Source organism: Hemiscyllium ocellatum, chromosome 10 (genome assembly GCF_020745735.1).
Source record: "Hemiscyllium ocellatum isolate sHemOce1 chromosome 10, sHemOce1.pat.X.cur, whole genome shotgun sequence".
Classification (NCBI taxonomy): Eukaryota; Metazoa; Chordata; class Chondrichthyes; order Orectolobiformes; family Hemiscylliidae; genus Hemiscyllium; species Hemiscyllium ocellatum.
Genome location: NC_083410.1, coordinates 18214073 through 18230246, shown reverse-complemented (window position 1 = coordinate 18230246; position 16174 = coordinate 18214073). Strand labels below are relative to the sequence as shown.

General features: G+C 41.3%; 1 protein-coding gene across 12 annotated transcripts in view; it reads right to left on the bottom strand.

Annotated features, from left to right (window-relative positions):
• cep170aa (centrosomal protein 170Aa) overlaps positions 1–16174 on the bottom strand; it is a 168265-nt gene that overhangs the window by 23607 nt on the left and 128484 nt on the right. For 7 of the 12 annotated variants that reach the window (XM_060831300.1, XM_060831303.1, XM_060831302.1 and 4 more), the window contains 3 exons: positions 14374–14563; positions 8245–8406; positions 6068–6156 (listed from right to left, as the gene is read on the bottom strand). In XM_060831300.1, coding sequence (XP_060687283.1) covers positions 6068–6156; positions 8245–8406; positions 14374–14563 — 441 coding nt within the window. Of the gene's footprint in view, positions 1–6067; positions 6157–8244; positions 8407–14373; positions 14564–16174 lie in introns of those variants that run through there. The other 5 variants (XM_060831304.1, XM_060831306.1, XM_060831311.1 and 2 more) reach the window with 3 other exon arrangements.

Here is a 16174-nt window from a genome sequence, read left to right as displayed (position 1 = left end):
ATGGGCAATTTAGCATGGCCAATCCACCTGACCTGCTCATCTTTGGACTGTGGGAGGAAACTGGAGCACCCGGAGGAAACCCACACAGACACAGGGAGAATGTGCAAACTCCACACAGACAATCACCCTGAGGTTGGAATCGAACCTGGGTCCCTGGTGCTGTGAGGCTGCAGTGCTAACCACTGAGCCCCTGTGCCACCCCAGTAAATAACAGGTAAGCAGCAGCAAAAACTAAAATACAGCTACAGGCGAATGCTAAGAGTTTGAGAGTCCACTCAGTATTCTAACAACAGTAGGGTAGAAAATGTAACAAAACCAGCTGGTGCATGTATTCAGGGTTCTGTACCTTCTCCCTGATGGTAGGAGGTTGTAGAAAAACATTGCCAGGGTGGGATGGATCTTTGAGAATGCTGGCAGCCTTTCCTTGACAAAGGGCTTGGTAAATGGATTCTATAGATAGGAGGTTGGCCTTTGAGTGTGTCCGGGCCGAGTTCACCACTCTCTGTAACCGCCTCCCATCTTGAATGATACAGTTCCATATCAGGTAGTGATATATCCAGACAGAATGCGCACCTATAAAAGTTGGCAAGGGTATTTGCCAACATGTCAAATTTCCTCAGTGGTCTGAGGAAGAAGAGACGTTGTTGGGCCTTTGTAACCAGTGCATCCACATGAAAAGTCCAAGAAGCCTGTTGTGAATGACCACGCCAAGGAACTTGACACTCTCTACTTGTTCCAGCTCGATCCTGTAAATGTGTAAGGGGAGCATGAGTAACATCCCACCGAAAGTCAATAATGAGTTCCTTGGTTTTGCTGGCATTGAGAGCTAGGTTGTTCTCAGTGCACCAGTTTTCCAGGTCTTCCACCTCCCGTCTGTAGTCTATTCGCCGCCATCCAAGATTCGACTGACAATGGTGGTGTGATCCATGAATTTGTAAATGGCATTTTATCAGTGAATTTGTAAATGGAATTAGTCTGGTATTTGGCAACGCAGTTATGGGTATACAGTGAGTACAGTAGGGGGCTGAATATGCACCTTTGGAGGCTCCAGTGTTGAGTGTTAGTGAGGATGAAATATTGTCCTCAATGTTCACTGATTGAGGCCTGTGGGTCAGGAAACTGAGGATCCAGATGCAGAGTGGGGCTTAGTCCGAGAACCCCAGGTTTAATAAATCAGTCTCGAGGGGATAAGAGTGTTGAAGGCTGAACTACAGTCAATGAGTAGGATTCTTACGTTGCTATTCTTGTTGTCGAAACGTTCTAGGGAGGAGTGAAGGGCAAGTGATCTGGCATCAGATGTGGATCTGTTGGTCCAACAGGCAAATTGGAGTGGGTCAAGAGTAGTGGGGAAGATGGAGTTGATTAATTGCCATGACCAGCCTTTCAAAGCACTTCATGACCACCGAAGTTAGGGCCACTGCGCGGCAGTCATTGGGAAATGCTGCATTAGCCTTCTTAGGTGCAGGGATGATGTTGACCCTTTTGAAACAGGCAAGAACAGTGGCCTGCTGCAGGGAGAGGTTGAAGATGTCGGAGAAGACCTCTGCCAGTTGATCTGCGCATGCTCTGAGTGCTAGGCCTGGTACTCTATCTGGTCCCATTGCTTTCTTTGGATTCACACGAAGGAAAACTGATCTGGCCTCTGATGCAATGACTGTTGGGATAGATTAATCAGGATTTGTCGAAATAGGTGTTACCTATTCTGCTCAAAGCGAACATAGACAGAATTGAGACGATCTGGGAGAGATAACTCATCGTCTGCTATTTTGCACAGTCTCTTTTTAGAACCTATGATGTCATTCAGTTCTTGTCAGAGTTGCTGGGTGCCTGGTTTAGATCGGTATTAGTCCTTGGCTGTCTTAATGGTTCTATGAAAGTCATACTTGGATTCCTTATATTTGAGGGGTCTCCTGATCTGAAGGCCTCATGCCTGGTATTTAGCAGGTTCTGTATGTCCTGGTTCATCCACGGTTTCCTGTTGGGGAACACCCATTTGACTTCCTTGGTACGTAGTCCTCCACACACTTGCTAATAAAGTCTGTGACAGTGGTGGTGTATTCGTCCAAGGTACCTGTGGATGTTTGAACATGGCCCAATCAGCCGATTCCAGACAGCACTGGAGTTGATTCTCTGCCTTCTCTGACCAGCACTGGACCTGTATCCGCAACGGAGTCTCTGCTTGAACGTTTGCCTGTAAGTCGGAAGAAGCAGCTTGGCATTGTAGTCGGAGTTCCTGAAATGAGAGCGGGAATGGAGCTGTCGATATCCTTCACAGTGGTGTAACAATGGTATAAAATGTTCGGGCCCCTGGTGGGGCAGGTAGTGTTCTGGTGTTACTTGGGCAACACCTTCCTTAGATTGTCTTGATTGAAGTCGCCAGTCACAATAAACAGGGCTTCGGGGTGTTGTGTCTCCAGTGTGTTAGTGGTGGAGTACAGCACATCCAGAGCTTCCTCAACTTTGCTTGTGGTGGTATGTACACCGCAGTTAGTATAGCAGTGGTAAATTCTCATGGTAGATAATTACAGATAACAAATGAGCGTTATAGGAGAACACCTGTACATTAAATGTTATTTATTTATACACAATTTTGAATAGGAGGAAAAGATCATTGAATTTATAAACTTAATTAGGTGGTTTAGTGGTGGAAGTTTGCTAAATGAAAACTACCCTTTAGTTGAATGCCCCATTAGGCCAGAAGAGTACTACTGCTCCTGGAATACATTTTTTTGGCAGATGCCTTGGATAACTATACTACTTGCAATGTTATAAATTTCATTTTCAGTGATTACAAATACAGATATCTAATAACTTCATTAAATATTATATGCTGAAAGTTACATTGCAAAGTTCATTGGTATCACTGCTGGGGTGCATAATCTTCAGAATATCTGCCCTGTTGCACTATCAGAATAATATGAACCATACATGTTATATTAGGAAAAAGGACCTAGGATTGTCCAAAGTTAACTCCGTTTGGTCTGTACTGATTTTATTTTAAATCTAAGGTTTTAAAATTAATCATCATTGATGCTCCAAGACATCATGGGGCTTTTCACTACATTAAAGGCACTACAAAGTGTAAGTTATTGATTAATTAATTACAGCTTCAATTAATAGGCACTGCATCATCTGCAGCTCACACTTAACCATCAGAAAATCAAGTACTTGTGTGATCTTTGCTCGATTCTCCAGTTATGGAAAGCTGCACAAACTTTCACATTGTAGTCTTATTAGATTTACAGTGGATTGAAGTTGTAGGTTTAAGTTCAGAGCTAAGCCACCAGGTAATCAAACAGCCAGGCTAACCAGAGGCTGAATTAAGCTCGCTTGAAAGAATAAAGGACAGATTGAGTTCTGATAACTGGCTGTGGATCAGTCAGGCAGGCATGAAGCCTGCACCTTTAATTACAATATGGCACACCCTAACAAGATAGCATTAGTAGAAAAAAAATCAGAATCTCAGGAGTCTCAGCATAAAATGAAAAACAAAAACTGCAGATGGTCGCTAAAATACTAGTTTTTAAATAGGCAAATATTGCTTTGTTCCAATAGATTTATTTCAGTGCATTTTACACATAGGGCTTCACTGGGTCATATTCCCTCAGTAGTAGATTTATGACTGTGCAAATAGAAGATGGTGTTGAACTGTTAGGATTGACATGGAAATCAATCCTGCTAGTCTGAGCTTGGCTGTCTTTCAATACAGTAATCTAAATAAACTGAATATTTTCTTTCCTGGAAAGCAACTTATATTTAAAGCAAAAGTCAGGTCAGCTCAATTAGTGATGTACCAATGCATCCCTTTTTATGCCTTCCTCCATGTGATATAAGTCTTGAGTAGTACTGCTTGGTCATTTGACGACGATCTGGTCTGAGCAGAAGATAAAGGCATTTCATGAGATTCACAGCCAAGTTGAGTACACGTGGAGCCCACATGAATGGGTAGTGTTTCCTTTTTTGGATTTACCATGTTAGTCGTCCAAAAAGTAGCCAAAGATGCAGATGGAGGAATCTGAAATGTTGGCTAGCAGTGATTCCAAGGGAAAAATCATCACAAGACTGTCAGCACTCATTTTTGGATCAGTGGTGAGGAGGATTTCCTGAGTGCAATTGGGCTGAGACCACCAAAGCTGTGCCAAAATGTAATGGCCAGGTCATTGCCAATTCATCACTCTCTGGGCTTGGCAATAACATTTACCAAACCACTTGTGACACACTGATTATATGCAAGCTGCAGCATGCAATGGTGGTATGTTCAAATCTCTGAAGAATATGTGAATCAACTTTAAAAACAAACAGATTCTTTTGACCATATAAATTAATTCCTATTTATAAATACAATCTGGGTAAGTTTTTCAGGCTGGCATAGACAGAGGAGGACATATAAAAACTGCAAAATTCTATCATGCTTGCAACCAATGCACTCCTGTCTCCTTTCAGCTTCCCTAAGAGCAGGTAGGAAAGGAAGTTAGAACAACTGCAGCTGAGGTGAGAGCTGAGGTGAGATGAAGAAGAAAATTATGAAACAAGCAACTGAGACTTTTGTACGTACATTTGCTTTTACCTGACACAGTATCAGTACCAGGCTGTGTATCTAACCTGTGCACAGTTCATGGGATATCATGGGTGGGCTTTTATCAGTTACTCAAGAAATATATACGTGGCCAGATAGAGCTTCCATGTAAGTCAACCCTTCTGTCATTGCGTGTTTACTGGAAGCCACCAGACTAGTCACCTCCTCACCTTCCATTCAACTTTCCTGCTGCGAGCCTTCAGCCAGGCACAGAAACATCAGTGTCCACCTCTTAGAGCCTAGGGCAGAGGAGCGACCACTGAAACCCTGCTCAAGCTCCAGCAGCATCATATATGGACAGTGCACATGAGACAGAGTGGGAGCAACAGAGAGAGCGAGCAAGAGCAAGAGGGGCAGAGAGTGAGCGCAGGGGAGGGAGGAGACAGAGAGAGAGAGGGAGAGAGAGAGAGGGAGAGAGAGAAATGGGGGGAAAGAGAGAGAGCGTACGTGAGCAAGCACGAGGGAGGAGAGACCGCGCGCAAGTGGGAACGCTGGGGAGGAGAGAGCAAGCGCAGGGGAGGACAGGGAGAAAGAGAGCAGGAGGGTGTGGGGGGGGGGAAAGAGGAAGAGTGAAGAGGGGGAAGCGTGTGCAGGTGGGGGGGGTGAAGTGCTCGCATGAGAGTGAGTGCATGGGAGGCAGAAGAGAGAGAGTGCGCAGGAGGGGAGGGAGTGAGAGCACGCAGGCAAGAGCAAGGGTGAGAACACTGGGGGGAGAGCGTGCGAGCGAGAGAGAGAGAGCGCGCGTGCGAGGGCATGGCAGGATGGGAACAAGAGCGCGCGAAGGGGAAGGGGGGGGAGAGAGCACAAGAGAGCACACGCGCACTGAGGGGGCACGGGGGAGAGAGAAGAGAGAGGGTGAGGCGGGGAAGACAGACGGTGGGCGAGGGCGAGGGGGAAAGCAATAGTGTGATGTACATAGAGGATCAGAAATGCGTAATTTCTTGAGATTGAAATGCAAAACTTGCGCTCACACCTCCCCCCCAAGGTCCCAAGGGATCCTTCCATATCCGCCACAAATTCACCTGCATGTCCACACACATCATTTACTGCATCCGCTGCACCCGATGTGGCCTCCTCTGTTTTGGGGAGACAGGCCACCTACTTGCGGAACGTTTCAGAGAACACCTCTGGGACACCCGGACCAACCAACCCAACCACCCTGTGGCTCAACACTTCAACTCCCCCTCCCACTCCACCAAGGACATGCAGGTCCTTGGACTCCTCCATCGCCAGACCATAGCAACGCGACGGCTGGAGGAAGAATGCCTCATCTTCCGCCTAGGAACCCTCCAATCACAAGGGATGAACTCAGATTTCTCCAGTTTCCTCATTCTATATTGTACCCAAACACTAATGCAGTTTGTATCGATGGGAAACTCTTACTAATTCTAACCAGTGCACAGTGTACACGTTTAAAAGTTAAATCGGTCAGCTATTGCATCTCTTCACCTTCTGTTTTCATTACCAAAAAAATGAAAAGTTTTTGATTACCTGATCTTCAGAGCAGTTTTCTCCATCGCATGCCTTATTTTTTGAGACAGCTGGGATACAGAGGTCAGCATCAAGCTATCTAAAACTGCCTAAAATATAAAACATACCAATTAGAATTTAGTTTAAAAAAATCATGGAAGGCTGAAATTTAAAAAATGCATCTGGAACTCAACTACTTTATTATGTTAGCCCAAATCTAATATTTTAATATAAAAGTATCCCCTTAGTTCTGTTGATGCACAAAGATGCATGCAAAAGCAAAAAGATAGTGGTTCCACTGATCTCAGAGACTGCTACCCAAAGGACTCTGCAGCCTATGGCATGATCTTCTATGATGCTATCAAAAAAAAACTGCAGACGCTGGAAATCAGAAAAAAAAAATCAAATTGCTGGAAAAACACAGGTCTGTCAGCACGTGGAGAAAAAGTCAATGTTTCAGTCCTTCTTCAGTTCTGATGTACGTCTTTTCAGCAATTTATAATATGAAACATGAATTCGATACAAGTCAAGGGGATCTTCAGTTATCCTGGAACAGTGATGTCAGGTATTAAGCAACCAAATACATTGAAGAATTTTCATAAACAAATCAATATTAAAAGCATTACTCCTTCCTTTTCTAATGTTAATTTAGGGAGGAAAATGAAGGTTGAGACTTATATGTAGGATTAAGATAAAAATATCAAAACTTTTAAAACATTTAAAATGTGCAAATTTATCATTTTTGCAGTGTGCCTAATAGCTTAATAACCAAAGTTTTAATCAATTCAATGATTTTGAAATGATGCAGTCTGCAAAGATTTCAAATTGACAGCAAATTCTATATTTACTTATTTGCACATGCATATTCCAGAAGTTACTGCTAATCTTTAAGGCATAACAGTAAATGCAAATAGTTTAGCATATTACAATCTTAAAATCTAGAACTAATAATTCAGACTCAAACACTGATTTGCAAATATATAGCACCTCTAGAGTGCCAAAGGTACTTGGCAAAGTATTAAACTGAGGTTCAGCCAAACATCAATGCCAAGACAGTGGAAGAAGTAATGACCAATAACTTGAACAATCCAATATGTTGTAAGTGGGCCTCAGGGACAAGAAGGAGATGGAAACAAATTTCAGAACACGCTATTTAGTTACCTGAAGATACAGTTGCCAGTGGAAGGGAAAAAGGAGGATCAGAGAAATGGCAAAGTTATTTTATGGCAAAGGACTGAAATTATGAAGGAATTTAAATACAAGGAGAATTTTAAAATAGAGGACCTGAAGTAGATTAGATTTGTAGATTACCTACAGTGTGGAAACAGGCCCTTTGGCCCAACAAGTCCACACCGACCCGCCGAAGCGCAACCCACCCATACCCATACACTTACCCCTTCACCTAACACTACGGGCAGTTTAGCATGGCCAATTCACCTGACCTACACATCTTTGGACTGTGGGAGGAAACTGGAGCACCCGGAGGAAACCCACGCAGACACGGGGAGAAACTCCACACAGTCAGTCGCCTGAGGCGGGAACTGAACCTGGGTCTCTAGCGCTGTGAGGCAGCATTGCTAACCACTGTGCCACCATGCCGCCCATAAGTGTCAGACCAAGTGCTGGATAGGGCTTGGGTGGTTAAAATAATGGATCTGTTTAAGTTAGCAGAGGGCGGAGGCTCAACTAGAACAGGTCAGTGGTCAATTCTGGCAGTGACATAGGACGTTTAAGAGTTTCAGCTGGGATGAGATATAAAAATGGTGAAGTGACTGTAGTCCTAGAGGACCACAGGGTTGATCTCTCATGAGATAGAATGAAGTAGTGGTGGCTTAACCACGGGGGGCAGGGTCATCATACCTTAGGCAAGGGGAAAGAGGGTGAGAAGAAGAAGAAGAATAAATGGAACACAGCAATTTTTTTTGTCTATCTGAAGGGATTAGGAGGCATTTTCATCTTGCATAAATCATTGAGAAAATCCAGAACTCTGCCAAAAGACTGTAGATACTGTGTCAATTGAAACCTTAACATGGTGATCACTAACCCTCAATATAAGACCACATTAAGATATTAGGAAAAGGTGGGTTTAAAAAGTTAACACTATGGGAGACAGCACTTACACAGGTGAACAACCCATTACTACTTCTACCTCTCTGTGATGCAAAGACCACGTTTCTTCATTAAAAAGCAATTCTTACTTCATCCCTACTCCAAGTCTTCCTCCTTGTAGCCTGATCAGCAACTTCAAAAATTCGAGATCTGGAATCGCTCGGTCTGCCATTTCCAGCTGATGGTTTTATACATGGCACTGGTGGGATTTTTCTAAAGTTCAAACTTTCATCAAAAACACGATCAACCAGCTAATCAGGAAAAATAAAAAAAAATTCAAAAAAGGCCAAAATTATTTGTTTTGTTTAAAAGTACTGTAGATTTATAGTGGATTATACCTGCATTAGAAAAACCTGAAGGATTTAATACATATTTCCCTGAGCCCTCATTTTTTAAGGAAACAGTTGTCCCACATTTAGTGACAAAGTCCGACTGAGATAAAGGCACACACTCCTATTTTGGAAGTCTTAACTCTTGAAATAATTACACTAACTTTTACTTTAATAGCATGGACAGTTAGATCATCTCTTGGTCCTTCAAACCTTTCAGTTAATGTCAGCAGTGAAACCTGGCTGAGAATCTTCAACCTGCAAGCTGAATGTAGCCCAATGCTTGATTTAATCTGACTTGCTGATCTTAGCAAGATCCTGAGTAACTTCCCTGGGTAAAACCAGCAGCAAATAAACCAGAACAGAGTTAGTTTCAGTATATGTTTTGCTGAAAATGACTGCAATTGAAACTTTGCAACCTGACTGATCAGATGGGTTATAGTGAGAAAATTTCCTCCAAATATGATCCTATTGTTTAGCTTGCAGTATTAGTTCTTTAAAGCTACCAGATTATTTTCATGATTTGGAGATGCCAGTGTTGGACTGGGTGTACAAAGTTAAAAATCACATAACACCATGTAATAGTCCAACAGGTTTAATTGGAAGCACTGGCTTTCAGAGCGCTCTTCCTTATTAGGTGGTGATCAGCTGATGAAGGAGCAACGCTCCGAAAACTACTGTGCTTCCAATTAAACCTGTTGGACCATAACCCGATGTGTGATTTTTAAGATTATTTTCAGATGTACTAGATATCTTATACAGCTACGGATGTAGTGAAGTGGTGGGTTGTGCAATGGGACAATTCCTGGCAGGTGGGGGCTGGAAATGCAGTGAGGGAAGTTGAGGGGGGCATGGGATGGAGTTTTCATGTAAAAACTTCAATGATACTTGTTTGAATCTAGAAATATGAAGAGAACATTGTTTCCAGACAAATTCCTATCAGTTTTTAATGTGGCGAAAGAAATATAGGCTACAGAACTCTGAAAATAAATATGAATGTTTTAAAAAAAGTTCACATTCCAGAAGAGAAGTGCTGGAGATCTTAGAAAATATAAAAGGTGGATAAATCTCCAGGACCCAATCATCTAAGATGGAGGATGGGTAAAACATCTGCCTAAAACAGGCTGCTCCTTATATTTTTTTTAGATATTTTAGGTGTTGGAAGTGATTTTGTTTTTAATTCCAGGAGCTGTAATTACTGTTTTATATGCTGTTTTACAAATACATTAAGGACAAAACGGTAACTAGGGAAAGAATAGGGCCCCTCAAAGATCAGCAAGGTGGCCTTTGCGTGGAGTCACAGGAGATGGGGGAGATACTAAACGAGTATTTTGCATCAGTGTTTACTATAGAAAAGGACATGGTAGATATAAAATATAGGGAAATAGATGACAACATCTTGAAAACTGTCCGTAATATAGAGGAGGAAGTGCTGGGATGTCTTGAAATTCAAAAAAGTGGATAAATCTCTAGGACCTGATCAGGTATACCCTAGAACTCTGTGGGAGGTGATTATTGGGCTCCTTGCTGAGATATTTGTATCATTGATAGACACAGGAGAGGTGCCAGAAGGTTGGCTAACATGGGTGTGTAAGAAGGGTGATAAGCACAAGTTAGGGAACTATAGACCGGTGAGCCTGACGCCGGTGGTGGGCGTGTTGTTGAAGGGAATCCTGAGGGACTGGGTTTACATGTATTTGGAAAGGCAAGAACTGATTAGGGACAGTCAACATGGCTTTGTGCGTGGGAAATCATGTCTCACAAACTTGATTGAGTTTTTAAGGAAGTAACAAAGAGGATTGATGAGGGCAGAGCGGCAGATGTGATCTACAAGGACTTCAGTAAGGCGTTCGACAAGGTTGCCCATGGGAGATGGGTTAGCAAGGTTAGATTTTATGGAATACAGGGAGAACTAGCCATTTGAATACAGAACTGGCTCAAAGGTAGAAGACAGAGGGTGGCAGTGGGTTGTTTTTCAGACTGGAGGCCTGTGACCTGTGGGAGTGCCACAAGGATCGGTACTGGGCCCGCTACTTTTTGTCAATTATATAAATGATGATTTGGACGTGAGCGTAAGAGGTATGGTAAGTAAGTTTGCAGGTGACACCAAAATTGGAGATGTAGCGGACAGCGAAGGTAGCCTCAGATTACAACAGGATCTTCATCAGAAGGGCCAATGGGCTGAGGAGTGGCAAATGGAGTTTAGTTTAGATAAATGGGAGGTGCTGCATTTTGGGAACGCAAATCTTAGCAGGACTTATACACTTAAGGGTAAGACCTTGGTGAGTGTTGCTAAACAAAGAGACCTTGGAGTACAGGTTCATAGCTCCTTGAAAGGGGAGTCACAGATAGATAGGATAGTGAAGGCGGTGTTTGGTATGCTGTCCTTTATTGGTCAGAGTATTGAGTACAGGAGTTGGGAGGTCATGTTACGGTTGTACAGGTTATTGGTTAGTCCACTTTTGGAATATAGTGTTCAATTCTGGTCTCCTTCCTATGAAATGATGATGTGAAACTTAAATGGGTTCAGGAAAGATTTACAAAGAGTACTGCCAAGATTGGAGGATTTGAGAAATAGGGAGCGACTGAACAGGCTGGGGCTTTTTTCTCTGGAACGTCGGCGGCTGAGAGGTGACCTTATACAGGTTTCTAAAATCATGAGGAGCATGGATAGGATAAACAAAGTCTTTACTCTGGGGTGGGGGATGTCCAGAACTAGAGGACATAGGTTTATGCTGAGAGGGGAAAGATATAAGAGAAAACTAAGGGACAACTTTTTCCACACAGAGGGTAGTACGTATATGGAATGAGCTGCCAGAGGAAGTGGTGCAGACTAGTACAACTGCAATATTTAAGAGGCATCTGGATGGGTATATGAATATGATGGGTATATGAATATGAAGGGTTTGGAGGGATATGGGCTGGGTGCTGGCAAGTGGGACTAGATTAGGTTGGGATATCTGGTCAGTATGGACGAGCTGGATCAAAAGGTCAGTTTCGGTGCTATACATCTCTATGACTTTAAGTGTGTCCCAGGATATTGTGGGAAGTTAGGGCAGAAATTGTGAGGAGCCTGGCAAAAATGTTTGTATCATCTATAACCATGGTGGAACTGCCAAATATTGTATTTAAGAAATTATTTCACTTAAAGTCTGTAAAGCAGCAGCCTGGGAACTACAGACCTGTGAGCCTTACATCGGTGGTGTGCAAGTTGTTGGAGGTGATTCTGAAAGATAGGATTTACATGCAACTGGGGGTATATTTTTAAGGTGAGAAGAGAAAATTTTGAAAAGGACATGAGGAGCAACTATTGCTACACAAAGTGGTTCTTGTGTGGAAGGAACTTGCAGAGGAAGTGGTGGATGCAGGTACAGTTACAACATTTAAAAGACACTTGGATAAGTACATGAATAGAAAAAGTTTGGGGGAATATAGGACGATGCATTCATGGAAAATTAGTTTAGTTTGGGAACATGCTCAGCATGGACTAGTTGGACCAAAGGCCGGTTCCCATGCTGTATGACTCTGAGGACAGAGCCTAATTAAGGAATAATTGTTTCATTTGTCTCGATCTCTTCAGAGATCTGGGAATACTGTATTGTGGACATAACATCTGCTGCTCCTGCATATTCCAGTTAGAGAAACAAGGGCTCTACCTTCTGTTCTGGAGAGGGAGAGAAAAGAGAAGGGCAGATAGTCAAAGTAGGAAAGGAGAAACAGAACATGGAAAAGGATAAGTATATAAATGGACAAATGGAAAAAGGCGGAGAACCACACTGTGGGAAGATGAAGAAGGGAGAGGGGGGGAAGGGGGAATGCCAGTGGATAAGCAGGAGAACAAGAAATAAAGTGGGAAAAGGGCTAAACTAATAGACAATTGATTGACAGTTTTCCTCATTTTCAACTGTTTTTCAATTTCAGATTTATTTTCAGTCATAGTGATTGTTAAATTTTTGAGGACTTAACAGGGAGGGTTATTGAGGGCAACGCTGTTGATGTGGTTTAAAAGGACTTTCAAAGGAGATTTGATACAGTGTCAGACAAGAGACTTGCAAAATTATTGCTTATGGCATAAAGGGGACAATAGTTACAACATACACACGGAATCAGTTGAGTGACAAAACAGAAGCTAGTGCTGAAGGAATTTCTTTTCAAAGCTTTCTTGGGCAAAAATCTGTGACCCAGATTAACTTTGAAACAACAGTTGCAAGTAACATCACCTTCACTGCAATCAGACAGACTCACTAAGGTAAAGCAACATCATCTTCACTGTATGTCAACAGAGGGCAAGTGGAATATTTCAATTTTCTCCTAAAAATTAAATTCAATGTTGTCCACTTATCACTGCCACCACCATGAGAAAAAAGAACCCCCCACCCCCCATTTAAGTTCTGCTGATAGTTGCGTTCAGAATATTGTTCATAGCAAAAGATATAAAAAATTAATCTTCATTTTCAAATTAGTTATCAAACTTAAGTTGGGATAAATTCAACAATCCAATCATGGTTAAAAGGTGAATAGACACTCCGTTTTAGAAATATTGGTTTGTTGAATAACTACACAGTATAAGTTTCACTAATTTAGACAATAAATTGCAAAATGTAACAAAAACTAAAAGAGTCCAACTTTTTGTCAAATATGGCTGTATATAATTGCAGTGCTTTACAACAGGTTCCCTATGAAAGGACTCCATTTTAAATGGCCAATATTGAAGAGAATTCAATGTTTTGCCACAAATCCTCTGTGGGAAAACAATGCAAAAGCAAGTCATCCAGAATATTTTACGGTCAGTAATGAACTCTTAAAGTTATGATTTATTTTTAAGGTGTACATCAAGTACTTTGTCCAGATCAAAATCATTTTATTTAGCAGAACTGGTAAACAGTCTCAGCAACAGCTTTGTGACAATTAATTTTTGGTCACACCATTTGTATAAATAAATTTGGCAATTTTGAAAAATTAACCCTTTTTAACACCCAAGATTACACCTGGAAAGCACCATATTGTATTCTGATCAAGTGACCTCAAGTACAATCACACTAGGATGTATGCTCCTGTATTTAATCCTGGAACTTTATTCGCAGAAATCCAATTACAATCCACACAAGGTTGAAATATTTGGCATTGCAAAGAATAATTCACAATAAAAAACAGTTCAGTCTTGAAGATGATTGAAATTTTCAATTTTGTTTAAGATTGAGTTTACAGAATAGGTTTGCAAGGGAGATTGCAAGGACAAATTTCAACCTTATTCCTTCATGTAGCCATTAAAAGCCCTGTCATTCCACACTGCACATTAGGTCAAATAGCCTAAGACCCCAAATAGGCACCATCAGGATTGGGAATGTGTAGAATGGAGGCTATAATTTACAGCACAAAGTACATGTTGCTTTTTCAAGAAATATTATATTTCAATACATCTATAAAGAATTTGGTGGTTGTATTGCTCTAATCTGTAAATTTGGTAGCACTTAGTAAAATATTTTACATGAGACATTTTACAATCAAAATCAATTTACACAAACATTACACACAATCACCAACATAACTTGATGAGGTCCTACATGGAGCTAATGCCCTTACAAATGGTAAGGTGAATAACTAAGTTAATTAGTGAGGGATAAGACAAAACAAATCTTCCAATGTTAATGCAAAATACGATAAACACTTCAATTTTGCCATCAATTTTCTAACTTCACTTGAACAACTTCTCAAAATTTTGATATAAAATTTCATGTTGAAATGCAATTACAGGTAATTAATGTAATTGTACAAACATTAATTAAATAATTGAATCAAATAGCCAAGAAAATACAAGGAAAATGAAATGTGTTTATAGTACTCAGGGTGGAAAGCTAGAACAAAAAAGGAAATAAAAAAAGCAAGAACCTTAGGCATTCCTCCATGAAGGTCTCCTACCTCTTCCCTTGTGTCAATGGTTGAACCAGGGGTGGTGGCAGCAGTGCTTACTGTGGTACTAGGGGCAGTGCCCGATGAACTCACAGAATCTATCTCACCTGCCACATCATGGATTTCACGTGCAAGGATGGCCAGATCCTTGGCCAGATCTTGACTGATCCTGATCATGAGAAAAGAAATGCACACCAAATCCTGAAGAATTACCCATTACAAAGATTATAAGCATTTGTCCTGTAATAGCTGACTTTTAAAAAGAAACACAATCCAGTTAACCTTCAAAAGAATTGCTACTGAAAATAGGGCAACCCAGGGTTGTTCCCAGTGTCTGCCTTATTTATGTAATGCAAATATTACAGGTCAAGTACTCCGTCTCATCAAATCTTTGAAAGAAATTGAAGCTCCACTTATAATTAGGAACTGCTACTCTAGTTAGGGGATCTTTTGAAAAATCCCATTTTGATTCTCGAAACCCTTATGTAAATGTTGAAATTAAAGAAATAATTAATCAGCAAGACAGAATTCTGAGCTTTTAAAATGACAAAGCCAAGAAAAAAAGGTTGAGATTAAGCTTTAATTTAGAAGTTGAACATCTTTCAAACAATGGAAATATTTGATGCAGAAAGTGTCAATTAACCTGTTTAAATGTTATTTGTTAGCCAAACCTGGATGTCACATTTCCGAGTGCAGATTCAAAGCAACAGATTGAAATGATGGACTTGCAGCAAGTTGGTAGACAAATGCATAAAATTAGTGTCAATTTTTTAAGTGAAGGTTTCTCTGAATGACAATAACTATAGCCTCAGCTGCCTTAATCATCTCATCAAAGTTAGGAATTCTTTTTAAAGAAAAACCTATTTATTTATTAATGGGATGTGGACATCAAACTAGGCCAGCATTTATTACTCATCCCTAATCGCCCTGGAGAGGATGATGCTTAACAGCTTTCCATCTCTGAAACAGGTGGAACTTAAACCGAAGCCTTCTTGAATCACATTGTTGAGGTGCTGGTGTTGGATTGGGTTGGACAAGGTCAAAAATCACAACACCATGTTTAGTCCAACTGTCAAATAAATCTGTTGGACTATAACCTAGTATCTTGCTATTTTTGACCTTCTTGAATCACTGCAGTTTTTGCACCATAGAGACACTCACTGTTGTTAGGAGAGGAGTCCTGGAGTTTGACCCAGCGAGAGTTAATGAACGGTGAGGTAGATCAAATTTAGGAAAGTGTGGGGCTTGGAAGTAAGCTTGTTGATGCTGGTGTTTCTACGTATCTGTTGTCTTCTCCTTTTAGGTGGTAGAGATTGCAGGTTTGGAAGGTGTTATTGGACAAACCTTGAGTGATGGCAGTGCATGTTGTAGAGGGTACACATTCCTGACAAGTGTAATGATGAAGATGATAGTATTAAAGGTGATGGATGGAGTGCCAATCAAGCAGACTACTTTTACTTGGATGCTGGTGACCTGTGTGTGTTGTTGGAATTGCACTCATCCAGGCAAATAAACTATTCCATCACATTCCTGCTTGGGGCTTTGCACATTGCGGACAGACATTGGAGAGACAGATGGTATGATACAACAGAATCGCCACTTTTGACACAAGATGGCGAAAAGGTCATTGATGAAGCAGCTGATGGTTAGGCTTAGAACACAATTGTGAAGCATGCCCATAGTGATGTGCTGGGACTGAGGTAATGGCCTTTGACAACTTCTTGTGTGATAGGTATGAATCCAACCAAGAGTCTTCTTGCTGATTCCAGTTTTTCTGGGC